Here is a 14,680-nt window from a genome sequence, read left to right on the forward strand (position 1 = left end):
ATGATGGCACAACGCCGAAACCGGTTTGTCTCAAAACCAAATTTGACAAGGGATGACGGAAAATCGTTCCAATATACATCATTTATCCACCCTGTCGGAAAATCAACCAAACAAGATAAGTCAGATTTAAATATTAATAATTAATAATAATTAATTATTAATAAATATTGACAATTTAATATAAGTAACTTTTTATACGTTCTACTTAGTTTTATTAATTTTTATACATTTTTTTTATTGAATAACTTTATGTTTTGAAAATATATATTTCTATCTTTACATTTACTTTGTTTTATAGTTCTTTCTTAATGAAAAAGTGATTTTTTTAAGTAAATTTTGCATTGAAGAAACGCCATACCTTCTTTTATAAAAAAGTTTTATCTGGCTAGCTCTACCTCCCTATGAATATAAGTAAATATTGTTAGGATTAGCTTGAAATCAAATAAACAGAGTCCTTTTTAATTTCGAACTTCACACTCCACATTTTCTTTTAGCACACTGTGGGGAGTTGTCACTCAATTTTTACACACACTTATGCAATTGTTTTAGTATTTGTGTGGCCGGCTCTGTATTTATCATTATTTATACGGGTGTATTTCTAAGAATGTATATGTTTATACACATATGTAGATATATTTGATAGAAGTACATCTGCATGCATGTATTTATTATTACTGATACGGGGGTATTTCTAAGAATGCATATGCTTATACACACATATAGTTATATTTGATATAAGTACATATGCATGTATGTATTTATTATTACTTATACATGTGTATTTCTAAGTATGCGTATGCTTACACATATATAATTATATTTAGTACAAGCATATAAGCAGGTATGTATTTATCATTATTTATACATGTGTATTTCTAAGTATGTATATGCCCATACATATATATAACTATATTTAGTACATGTATGTAAGCAGGTATGTATTTATCATTATTTATACATGTGTATTTCTAAGTATGCGAATGCTTACACATATATAATTATATTTAGTACAGGTATATAAGCAGGTATGTATTTATCATTATTTATAGATGTGTATTTCTAAGGACGTGTATGCCCATATACATATATAACTATATTTAGCACAAGTATATAAAATATATAAAAAATTTTCATTCATACATCCGTATTGTACGACCAAACACTGTACCAATAGTGAGTGTGATACGTGCTTACAGTACAAGCGCTGAAATCAAGCTAAATAAATATCAGATTTTGCATTCGTGCTCGCCACGCGTTCGTGTATACTATCCCATTCTCAATTTGGTAATCGTGTATATGTAGTGGTGCCCACCGCTAATTATGAATAACCGCGTAGCTTCAGTTTTTAAACTAGTTCCACTGTCCACTACGTTATAGTAGCACACGCGGGCATTTGTTCGACTGTCTAGGCAAAACTTTTGCTGCACCACTTTTAGTGTTCTTGCGAAGGACAAATTCTCACATATGTAAAAGAAGCCGAAACGTGTAGGTGATATTGAAACTTGGTTGATAGGCTAGAATCACTGTGATTCACTCCAAGGGAATAGTTGGGATAGGGCCGCCAACTTTAGGAAATGTCAAAACGAGAGGCTTGAATGTTGAATGATGAAGCGTGAAAATCAAAATTAACACATCAGTCGCTATTTTAAAGTTTCGCAAATAAACAACAGATGTTTAAATATAAGGCCAAGTGATTTTTCAAATCCTTCTACCTTCAACTTAAGTATGAGGTGAGAATCATTTCAAAGGAGAGTTTAAACCCGTGTGCCCCACTTATTAAAGGATTTTGCATAACTGATTTCGGGTAAGTTGTTTTTCTAACAACATAAGGACAATTTGAAAACAAGTTCGACTTGGGTCATTTGATTTGAATTCATTGTTCCTTCTTAATTTTTTTAAAAAATTATGCAAAGTGAGCATTTAAATTTTTTATAAAATTTTTCTTTTAGTGTTTTGTTTTAATAACTTGGTGAATTGGGTGATGCAAAATCCGTGTTAAGCTGGCATTGAAAGCGCTTGTTTTTTTAATTACTTTTGAACGGGTAGAAAGAGTTACATTACGGAATTGGATTCTTATAACTAGCAGTGATGCCCATCCGTTGATACCCCTTTCGACTATATCCGTCCAATTTTCGACATGAACAATAAATGGCCTAGACAGTCTTAAATGATTACCGCGCCGGACGCCGCCGATTTTCGTCGTTTTTTGCACGCCGCCGCCGAATGTCAAACATATCAGCGCGGCGGCGGCGTATATCTCTATTCCTGAGTAATGGAAAATGGCAAGGATAATTCCACTACCAACGCCCGGCAAACCAGCTAACGGAGGCGAGTTATATCGACCAATATCACTCCTGCACGATTATGGCAACAGGACCTGGCTCTTCAATTCATGAGTAAGTTTCTAAAATAAAAAGCTATCTCCCCGATATTTCCAGTTTCCACACCTCGCTAAACCTGTAATTATCACCGACAAAATCCACGGCCACCCTCTTTGCTACGTGGAATGAACAGATGTCGCAAATATTGGACGTTCACGTCGATGGTGTCACAGTACAGACTACCAGTCACCCAAAGATATTGGGGGCAAAATTCGATGAAACTCTAACCTTCAAGGCCCTCCTCCCCGAACTTTTATCTTAAGTCGCAACAAAATCCTCAAGTCGCTTGCGGGCAGCACCTTGGAAAAGATAAAGAAAAGTTGCTAACCGCGTACAAAGCAATTGACCGGCCGCTCATGAGCTACGCGTCACCAGTTTGGTCGCCTGGTCTTAAAAAGACATACTGGAAAAGGCTACAGGCATGTCAAAAGGCTGCAACCAAAACTGCCACCGGATGTCTCCTTATGACCCTCGAACACCACCTACATAGTGAGGCCAAAGAGCTCAATATTAAAAAGCACAACGGAATGCTGAACAGGCAGTTTTTGCTAAGTTGTCACAAAGCAGGACATCCTAGCAAACAACTGCTTGATCTTGCACCGCCTCCACGGGGGTTAAGGGAACATCTCCATAAGCACTATGACGGGATGCGGCACCTGCCAACACAGCCGATCCAGACAAGCATAATCAGGCCCTAAGCCAAATCCACACAGAATCGGTAAACGATTTTGCCAGGACGTGCCCGGTGAACCCCGTTATTAATATGCAATATCCTACCCTTGCAGAAGAAGAAAAAACACTACAAAGGGAGACACGAGTCAGCCTGGCACAACTTCCCTCCGGATACTGTAACAGGTTAAACTCATACTTGTCCAGCATCAACCCCTGCATGCGATGTGTCTCCACATGACACCATCCAACTTTTCAATTGTAATGTGGAACCTACGCTTCTAACACCAATCTCTCTATCATTTTAATTCTTTAAGTTTTGGCTTTGTAATTACATATCTGTGCTATTATAATCAGTAGTCTATTGAGTGCCTAATGGAATCAAAAATCTAGTAAGTTTTGCTTGATGGTCGGGTTTTATTGTCTATGTAACAAATGACAATCAAAAATAAATGATTTTCAATAACTTACGAAAAAATAAAAATTTTATTTTAGCTGCATTTGCAGGAAAAGATAATAGGCTTTTTCAAAAATAGTCACATATTTGGTTAGGTGCAACATGTATGAGTTGCGCATGAATTTTATTTGGATTGCTCACATAGTTATGGAGGAAACGGCTGCTATTCATTTTAACAATTGTTTCTAAAGGCGTAATATTTTTTTGGGGCTCCTGACGTTTGCTTAATGAAGTGTGCTAAGGTATACTTAATTACTACATAACAAATTTGTGGGAGGGACACAACAAATTAAATGGGATTAAAATTGGCTTAAGGAGTCATCTCCGTAAGCATTATGAGAAAATACGGCACCTGAGAACACAGCCGTATGAAGCCAAAAAACACAAGCAGGTCCTCAGTGAACTCCACAAATAGGCGTCGGACCTCTATGTCAGGAATTGCCCGGTGAATCCAGTACTCAAAGAACAATACCCTAAACTTGCAGAAGAGGAACGCACACTCCCTAGGGAAACGCGAGTCACTCTAGCTCAACTTCGATCTGGATACTGTAACAGGTTAAACTCTTACCTATCCAGAATCAACCCCGACATACAAAATGTATGCCCTGCTTGCAATGTGTTCCTACATGACACCAACCATCTCCTTATTTGTAATGTGGAACCAACGCCTCTAACACCGCTCCCATTATGGTCCACCCCTGTTGAAACAGCAAGTTTCCTTGAACGCCCCCTTAGAGGATATTGATGACAATTTGTGATCGGTCACACATATTGTATGGTGCGAAGCACTGCTACAACAACAACAACAACAACTACATAAAGAATTGTGATTAGATAAAGTTTCTGTGTGAAATCAGCATTACTGATTGATAAGGTAATTTATAATAATTCAGTTGATGCATAGGTAAGATTTTGATAATTAGGTTTCAAATTAAGTACATTTTAAAAGCGTAGTTTCAATCAATTTGAGTAGGAGAAATAGCTGGTAAAATTTTCGGAAATGCCAGTGCCGGTGGGGCGAAGTTCGTCATCTTTCCGCCCCGTGTTTACAGCTTTAACGTTTTACATGTCTGAAAACTAAACTCTGCAATTTAATTTAATTAATAATAACTAATCGTTCAATTTCATAAACAAATTCCTCCATTTTATATTTATTCAAAAACATATATCTTCAATGCAATACCACATATAAGTGTTTGATTTCTCACTGATGCGTTCGTTTTGAATAACATTATAGAGCAGTCTCAATACTTCTTGGAGTTTTTTCATTTGATTTTTGTATGCAATTATCAATTTTATCCATTTATAAAGCAAGTTAAGCACTTCAACTTCTCTCGAAAGAACTAAATGTTGAAAATGAGCACTTAGCAAAAAATCGAACCAACAAAGTATTTGCATTTCTAGCTTTACATTTTCCACACAAAATGGTTCAAAGCAAAATGGCTCTGTTAATAACACGTAAAAAGAGTCTAGGAGAAAAAGCAAACGAAACGAGCTCGCATCATTCCGATAGTTCTGGATAAACGCTATCTTTTTGAGAGGTTGAGAAACTGTTTTTAGAATAAATGGCTCCAATATGCCTAACGAAGAGAACACCACATTTGAGTCTTTTGGGAGTGTATAATTTTCAATAATGAAAGAAAAGGCTTTGGCAATAACGAACTCCGATGCGCACGAAAATTGACTAACGACGTTCATAATAATTGAGCAATTCTTCATTTTATTCCTCATTGCAAGTAGTTTTTCTAATATCTCTTGTTCGGTAGCTCCACAATTGTCTAATTGATGAATATAAAACTCAAGAAGTGTTTCGTATAGCAAATTGTTTTCAGAAGGCTTTTCTACAATATGCACTATATCATCTATAAGTGATCTTTCTTGACCAACAGATACAAGTGTTTGATTCAGTTCATCTGAATATGTAACTTTGCGTCCTTTTTCTTCTGATTTCAAACAGACACTATAGTGTTGATTGCTCTCAGGAGACACATTTGATTTCCTCAATTCGTTTTCTTTCAATGAACAAAATGATTGCAACTGGCACTCTTCATTTATAAGATCACCTTCTATTGCTACGCCTTGTTCGGTATTATATGTCCCAAGTAGATCTACTAAGAGGTCGTGGGACATCCGAAAAGATACCACAGATAAATTTTGCCCCATAGCTATTAGTATGTTATCATCGTTGATCCAAATGCGGCAAGAATCAAAATAGACTTTAAAATATTGTTGCGCTTTAACGACTTTGAACTGTGTGTTGTAAAGTAGCAAAGAAGCACCTTCCTGACTACTATTAGCGCCGTAAATTGCTACACAATTTTTAGCTACCCCTGCAATAGTTATTGGAGAATCCACTTTCAGAGCGGAAATTAAGGATATGAAATTTCCAGGCAAGTTTTCCGATTCAACATCCTCGTCGAGGCTGAACAAGAACAACCTGTGATCTGACCCTGATCAAAGATAATTGTACTGTAAATAAATTTTCTGAAGATAAAATAAAATGAATACTTACAGATAGTTAGCAACATAAAACGTGTATCTCCTTCAACAATAGCATATCCAGACAAATTAACGGCCATATCTTTACGCCTGATTTTAAATCTTCTTTGTGAAGCACTAAAATTTAATGCCTTCATAACAAGATCAACCTCTTTGCTGTATTCATCTACTTCAAAATATGTTAAAATTTGGACACTATTTAGACATTTTATCTCGATGTTCTTTACATTGTCATGTCTCAAATGCGAGTTACTCCAAAAATTTGTTGTTGTAGATGACCGATTTTGTGTTGAAATAACGTCGGAAAGTTGATCAAAACTGCCATCGATGTAAAGAATTATTCCGTAATCCTCGTATGTTGCAATATCCAATACAGATTTCTGTAACTGTAATATACAAGATTTGATAAGATTCGTGAGGCATAATCTAGACTTAAAATAATTAAGGCATTTGGAGACATTTCTATTGTCATCCATTTTTTTTTTCTTTTGGGGTACCGGTACGACAAGGTGATGTTCTTCCCCGCTTTCGTTTAACTTTTACACATCGAAGCTCCCTTCACCACTAGAACGAGTCACCATTGTATCCTACACCGATTACTGCACTATAATGACCACAGGTCTTTCCTGATCCCTCCAGCTTCTGTGCCACGCGAAACCTGACATTGTCACCGACGAAATCATCGGCGACCTTATTTACAACATGTCTTACACCCAAATATACTGGGTGACGTACGATCAGGATCTACATTTTGGCAAGCACGCAATAGTACCTAAAATCCAGAATCGTAATAAAATCCTTAAATGTCTTGCCGACAGCACTTGTGGTAAAGACAAAGATATGCTCATTACCACTTATAAAGCAATTGGCCGACCGTTTGCATGCTACGCGTCCCCGATATGGTCGCCAAGTCTAAAGGTTACTCACTGGAAAAAATACAAGCATGCCAGCGGGTTAGGGGGCTTAGAATATACCCGCGGCAGGTATGCCTGTCGTAAGAGGCGACTACAATACCAAATTGATTCAAGGGGCAAAGGACCATCAACATCGATAATAATTCCCAAGGCCTTCGGAGAGTGTCCTTATCGCTACAACAAGAACACCAACAACAAAAACAGCAAGTTATCGGCAACAGCAATAAGCCGCGCATTTATTATTATTATTTATTATTTTGTTATTTATTATTATTTATTTATCTCAAAGTACATTAAGACGTGGAGTCTTTTCATTGCACATATTCAAGAGGTTAATTAAAATTTTTCTTCTTAAATTTAAGCTTAAGCTAACATTAGTTTTAGACAATACGACACAGGCGTGGTATGTAGGTAGGTTGAACAGGAGGAGAGGGTTAGTGTTTGAAGAGATCTGTTACTGCCGTTTTGAAGCATCCATACGACATAATGTATTTTATTGGAATAGGTAGAGAATTTCACAGCACTAACAATGAATAATCTAGAAGCCGCTACTGTGTTATACCTGGGCACTAAGATGTTGTGAGTTCGCGAAGATTGTACAAATTTCAGTTTCTCATAAAGGTATCTAGGTTGTTGAAATTTAATTATTTTATATAAAAACAAAACATTTCGGACATTTAGATAGACTTCCATGCTAAACCCAAGTATGTATATTTTTTGAGTATGGTGAAATGTGGTCAAACTTTCTTTTACAATAAATGAATCTTGCCACCTTGTTAATAGTCAAACTTAGTTTATTTTTAGATTCGCAGTCTAAATCTCCATAGACATTTTCAAAATAGCTTATTTGAGGCGCAATGAGAGCCTTAACTAATTTAAGTTTTATGTTATGAGGTAGACAAAAACAAGTATGCCACAGGTTTCTTAAAGTATTGTATAGTTTTGATATACTATAGGAAATATGATGTGTACGTTGTTGTTGTTGTTGTTATAGCAGTGTTTCGCCCCACCTAACAGCCGCGACCGATCACAAATAGTCATCAATATCCTCTAACGGGAGTCCAAGGAATCTTGCTGTTTCAACAGGGGTGGACCATGATGAAAGGGGTGTTAGAAGCGTTGGTTCCACATTACAAATAAGGAGATGGTTGGTGTCATGTGGGGACACATTGCAAGCGGGGCATACATTTTGTATGTCGGCGTTGATTCTGGATAGGTAAGAGTTTAGCCTGTTACAGTATCCAGAACGAAGTTGAGCAAGAGTGACACGCATTTCCCTGGGGAGTATGCGTTCCTCTTCCACAAGTTTTGGGTACTTTTCTTTGAGTATTGGATTCACGGGGCAATTCCTGACATAAAGGTCCGACGCCTGTTTGTGGAGTTCACCAAGGACCTGCTTGTGTTTTTTTGCTTCATACGGCTGGGTTCTCAGGTGCCGTATTTCCTCAAAATGCTTACGGAGATGACTCCTTAAGCCCCTAGGCGGTATTGGCTCATCAATCAGATGTCTGTTTGGATGCCCAGGTTTCTGGGTATTCAACAGGAACTGTTTGGTTAGCATCTCATTTCTCTCCCTGATGGGGAGTATTCTCGCCTCATTATGTAGATGGTGTTCTGGGGACATAAGAAGACAGCCCGTGGCGTCTCTGAGAGTAGTGTTTTGGCAGGCCTGTAGCTTCTTCCAGTGGGTAATTTTTAGACTTGGCGACCATATGGGTGACGCGTAGCACAGCTGGCCAATTGCTTTGTATGTAGTAATGAGGCTTTCTTTATCTTTTCCCCAAGTACTGCCAGCAAGGGATTTGAGGATTTTGTTACGGCTCTGAATTCTCGGAACAATTGCGGCTGCGTGCTCACCAAAATGTAGATCCTGATCAAACGCCACATCCAAGATTTTGGAGTGTAGGACAGTCGGTAGCGTAGTGCCATCGACGTGGATGTTCAAAATAGTCGACATTTGGGACGTCCATCTTGTAAATAAGGTCGCGGAAGATTTAGTCGGTGATAATGCCAGGTTTCGCGAGGCGAAACAACTGGAGAGATCAGGGAGGTAGCCGTTCATTCTATTGCATAGCTCATCGATCTGTGGGTCTGGGCCTGTGGCCATTATTGTGCAGTCATCGGCGTAGGAAACGATTGAGACTCCTTCCGGTGGTGAAGGTAGCTTAGATATGTAGAAGATAAACAAAAGTGAAGACAGGACACCACCCTGTGGCACTCCTTGTTTAATTCTTCTTGGTTTTGATGTTTCGTTTCTAAATTGCAGCGATGCCTGCCGACCACCCAGATAATTTGCGGTCCACCTTTTAAGACATGGGGGAAGGGTAGACCCTTCCAGGTCTTGCAGTAACGAGCCATGGTTGACCGTGTCAAAAGCTATTGATAGGTCTAGCGCTACGAGTACTGTTCTATGGTGGGGGTTTTGATTTAAACCGCAATTTATCTGGGTGCTAATGGCATTTAGCGCGGTGGTAGTGCTACGGAGTTTTCTGAAGCCATGCTGATGACAGGCTAGCTGCAAATTTTCTCGGAAATAGGGGAGCAAAATGGCTTCAAGCGTCTTTGCTACTGGCGATAGGAGAGATATTGGACGATACGACTCTCCTATGTTAGCTGGTTTCCCAGGCTTTAGTAGCGGGACCACCTTGGCCACTTTCCATTTTTCGGGTATGACAAAGGTGGAAAGAGACAGGTTGAAGACATGCGCTAAATATTTGAAGCCCTCTTTCCCTAGACTTTTAAGCATCGGCATGGCTATGCCGTCTGGGCCCACTGCTTTGGATGGTTTAGCGTAACCAATGGCGTCCTCAACCTCTTTAGCGGTAATGGTGATTGGTGACGCGCTGAATTTGTGTTTATGTGCGTGTCTGTTGGCCCTCCGTCTATCTTTGTCGACCGTAGAATGCATTGTATATTGTCGGCAGAAAGCGCTCGCGCATTTTTTCGCATCCGACAGCACTTTATCGCCAAAGGCGATTGAAACTTTGTATTTGTGCTTAGACGGATTCGATAGGGACTTTACGGTAAGGAAGGCTAAGTTCGGGTGTAACCGAACATTACATACTCAGCTGAGAGCTTTGGAGACAAAATAAGGGAAAATCACCATTTAGCAAAATGAACCGAGGGTAACCCTAGAATGTGCTTGTATGATATGTGTATCAAATGAAAGATGTTAATGATTATTTAAAACGTAGTGGGCCTTAGTTCTATAGGTGGACGCCTTTTCGAGATATCGCAATAAGGGTGGACCAGGGTGACCCAGAACATATTCTGTCGGGTACCGCTAATTTATTTATATATGTCATACCACGAACAGTATTCCTGCCAAGATTCCGAGGGCTTTTGATTTCGCCCTGCAGAATTTTTTCTTTGTCTTCTACTTAATATGGTAGGTGTCACACCCATTTTACAAAGCTTTTTCTAAAGTTTTATTTTGCGCCAATAAACCAATCCAATTACCATGTTTCATCTCTTTTTTCATATATGGTACAGAATTATGGCATTTTTTTCATTTTTCGTAATTTTCGACATCGGAAAAGTGGGCGTGGTCATAGTCGGATTTCGGCCATATTTTATACCAAGATAAAGTGACTTCATATAAGTACGTGAACTAAGTTTAGTTAAGATATATCGTTTTTGCGCAAGTTATCGTGTTAACGGCCGAGCAGAAGGACAGACGGTCGACTGTGTATAAAAACTGGGCGTGGCTTCAAACCGATTTCGCCCATTTTCACAGAAAACAGTTATCGTCATAGAATCTATGTCCCTACCAAATTTCACAAGGATTGGTAAATTTTTGTTCGACTTATGGCATTAAAAGTATTCTAGACGAATTAAATGAAAAAGGGCGGAGTTACACCCATTTTGAAATTTTCTTTCATCTTTGTATTTTGTTGCACGATATCATTACTGGAGTGGAATGTTGACATAACTTTCTTTTATACTGTAAAGGTATTAAATTTTTGTTAAAATTTGACTTAAAAAAAATTTTTTTTAAAAGGTGGCGTGTTCGTCATCCGATTTCGCTAATTTTTATTTAGCACACATATAGTAATAGGAGTAACGTGCCTACCAAATTTCATCATGATATCTTCAACGACTGCCAAATTACAGCTTGCAAAACTCTTAAATTAACTTCTTTTAAAAGTGGGCGGTGCCACGCCCATTGTCCAAGATTTTTCTAATTTTCTATTTTGCGTCATAAGGTCAACGCACCTACCATGTTTCATCGCTTTATCCGTCTTTGGTAATGAATTATCTCACTTTTTCGGTTTTTCGAAATTTTCGATATCGAAAAAGTGGGCGTGGTTGTAGTCCGATTTCGTTCATTTTAAATAGCTATCTGAGACGAGCGCCCAGGAACCTACATACCAAATTTCATCAAGATACCTCAAAATTTACTCAAGTTATCGTGTTTACAGACGGTCGGACGGACAGACATGGCTAAATGAATTTCTTTTTTCACCCAGATCATTTTAATATATAGAAGTCTATATCTATCTCGATTAGTTTATGCCGTTACGGATTACCGTTATGCGAACAAAGTTAATATACTCTGTGAGCTCTTCTCAGCTGAGTATAAAAAAGATTCATACAAAACGAACGAAAAAAAGTTCAAATATATGCAAATTTTTTATCACTTCATAGCAATTCCACGGATATGTACATTTATCTTATTTTCTTTCTTTTCATATGACATAAACAGAAGCAATTGATGGTCCTGATCCTATGAATGTGCTCTGTAACGCATTAGTTGTCATAAAAAAAAAAGATATTTCCACAAAGCAAGTATTCAACGAACAGTTGCTCAGAAAACCTGCCAACAGTTGCCAACTACAATTTTTTTTTATTTGTTCTGAAAAAGAGGCTAAGGAGATCAATTTTTTTTGCTGAAATATTATCATTAATATTATAACCCCAAGTATGATATATTTTGAAATTTTATTTTAAATAATTCAATACGAACTTATCTACCAAATGGACAAAAGGAATTAAATTTATGTAACTTAATGCAATTAACGTTATCCACATTTATTTCAGATGTTTTTTTTTTTTTATATTTTATTTTTAATAATTCAATGTAAACTACTCTACCAAATGGAAAACTGAATTAAAAAATTTAAAAAAATTAAAGTTTTAATTTACTCAAATAATAGGGTTTTTTTAATTAAGCGAGCTCGAAAAAAACGCTCCAACTAGCTAAACAATTTTATTATGTTGCTTCACAGCACTGGTGTCAGGTGTCGAAATAAATGTTGTGTTTGTGAAAATTTTAAAAGAAACACAACAAAAAAAAAGAGTAATCCTGTCGATTCATTGGTAAATACTTGTATTTGATTGTAAATATGAAATAAAGAGTGTTTATTTATTGTCTAGTTTGTTTCCCTGCCCGTTGCCCAGCAAAATGATGTATGCGAAATGGTGAACGAAATATTGGAGGCCGTATATGCCAGCTCCAGTTCATCCTCTGAAGATTCGAAAAGCGAAAAGGAACAGCATGAGAGGTGTAACAACTTCGAAGGCAAGCTTGATGCAATGAGCGGGATGGACTTCAAAGCGCACATGAGGCTCAAGCGTGAAACAGTGGTGTATCTTACCAGTAATAGCAAAAGCTTTTTTAATTAATAAATACTTTATAAACTAAAAAAAAAGGTTTGATTTCTCTAGTGAGGTATTACACATCATCTTTTGTTGCTGACCAGTCTGGTGGTGGAAGATCACGTATCACACCCAAGAAATCCATTTACATGTATACATGGTATATTAGCAACACCGTGACATTTCGCCAACTAGGGAATTTGTTTTGTGTAGCCGAATCAAGCGCATGGTTCGTTGTCCAACGCATTTCTCGCTATTTGGTATCTATTAGTGTTGAAGATATCAAGTGGGCAGAAGGCATTCAGCTACAAAAAACGACTGAAAAGTTTTACCAAAAACAACGTATCCCTGGTGTTATTGGAGCTATAGACTGTACGCACATTGGTATTAAAGGCCCGAAGGACTAAAAAAAATGTACTTCAGTCGTAAAAAACCCTATAGTATAGTGCCGCAAGCTGTAGTGTATGCCGATAAAAAGTTTATTGATGTAACCTGTGGCGAGCCTGGGTCACTTCATGACTACAGAGTTTTGAGAAGATCCAAACTCTTTAACGATGCCGACAGACTATACGAAGAAATGTTAGCAGGTTCATATTTTATAATTGGGGACCCGACGACGAATTGGTTGGTATCTCCATATAAAGACTACGGCAATTTGACTCAGTCAGCGAAAAGTTAATGAAATACATTCTTCAACGCGAATGGTTGTTGAAAATATGTTTGGACTTTTTAAAGGACGTTTTCGAAGACTTATGAAGTTTACGGAACAAACAGATTTGGAAACATCGTGGTCAGTGCGTGTGTTTTGCATAATATTTGCATCACCCATGACGATTTGTGTGACGCTGAAGAAAATGAAATCGACGATGCAGCTCCCTTTCAGCTTGAAGAGGAAATAGAGGAGTCGAATTCCATTTCCAACTTAGATAGAAGGGAAAATCTTTTTAATTATTCAAGGCAACACAATTTAATTTAAAATAACCTTTGGACTTGGATGAATAAATTAGTATAAACATCTGAAGATAACACGTTCATTTTCCTTCGACCAATGCTTGCACGTATAATGGGATGCCAGAAAATTTCCCTCATTACCAAGGTGCTTTAACATCCCATGGCTATGAAATCTTCAATCATTCGATCGCACCCTATATCAAAAAGAGTCACAACTCTAAAACATTTTATATCGATTTATTAAAGTTAATCCATTCAAATTAATATTCCTTAACTAAAGAACTATTATTTAAATTCCTATCTGACATATTGAAAATCGATTTTTTCAGTAAAGTTCAAAGTTAATAAACAACGTTTAATTTGTAAATTGTTTGCCGATATGAGAAAAATCTAATTCAAGTGAAAATTGCAAAACCAAGCATTGAAAAACGTTTTAAAAAAATTGCAAAAATTAAAGTTAAGGGTTTTTTCAAAACGGATGACTTTTGCGGTTTTACCTAATTTTGCTTTTTTATAAAAACATGTACAAACACATACGTCGCAGAAAGGATATAAACGAAAGCTCATGGACCTTACGCAAAATTCGAATTCGAAACATGAATCCTCAGTAAAATTTAAAATTTGTTACTAAGAATTTTTATAATTCTTCTGAGTTTGCAGTTTTGTATTTATTTATTGAATTTAAGTATAACAAATCGTTAATCCGAATGCAAAAAAAGTCTACTGTTTTTTGACACCTTTTTTGTCCACTCAGCTGGAGCAATTTCTTCCCTATAAAGATAATAAGTTCAAAAGAATATACCCAACTCAGCTGAAAAAACTGTATACTCAGAAATATTCTAAAAAATTCTTAGTGACTATTTTTAAATTTGCCTGAAGATGCGTGTTTCGAATACGAATTTTGCGTAAGATCGTGAGCTTAAGTTTATATCGACTTTATTACGTATTTGTACATGTTATTACGAAAATATTCCGAAAATTATCTTGATTTGGATTCAAAATCGATTCCAACTGTATTTTTCGATAACCGATTTTTATTAGGAACAAAGTCGTGTCAAACCTATCACACAAATTTCTTTATAAATTCGAACACAAATCGAAAGAAATTAAATAAACGAAATTAGAAATTATGGTAAAACTTTACAAAGCGGGTGGATTGCAGAAAATGACCTAGAAGATTCAATGTAGTTATATCATATCCTTTTCGAGAT

At 36.9% G+C, this 14,680-nt stretch overlaps 1 protein-coding gene across 2 annotated transcripts in view; it reads right to left on the reverse strand.

Annotated features, from left to right (window-relative positions):
- Positions 1-4,624: 4,624 nt before the first annotated feature.
- Positions 4,625-14,680, reverse strand: part of LOC137253148 (nucleolar protein 11-like) — a 154,564-nt gene continuing 144,508 nt past the window's right edge. For both annotated transcript variants that reach the window (XM_067789600.1, XM_067789599.1), the window contains 2 exons: positions 6,020-6,392; positions 4,625-5,957 (listed from right to left, as the gene is read on the reverse strand). In XM_067789600.1, coding sequence (XP_067645701.1) covers positions 4,663-5,957; positions 6,020-6,392 — 1,668 coding nt within the window. In that variant the 3' untranslated portion in view covers positions 4,625-4,662. The remainder of the gene's footprint in view (positions 5,958-6,019; positions 6,393-14,680) is intronic.

This window comes from Eurosta solidaginis, chromosome 5, assembly GCF_040869045.1.
Source record: "Eurosta solidaginis isolate ZX-2024a chromosome 5, ASM4086904v1, whole genome shotgun sequence".
Lineage (NCBI taxonomy): Eukaryota > Metazoa > Arthropoda > Insecta > Diptera > Tephritidae > Eurosta > Eurosta solidaginis.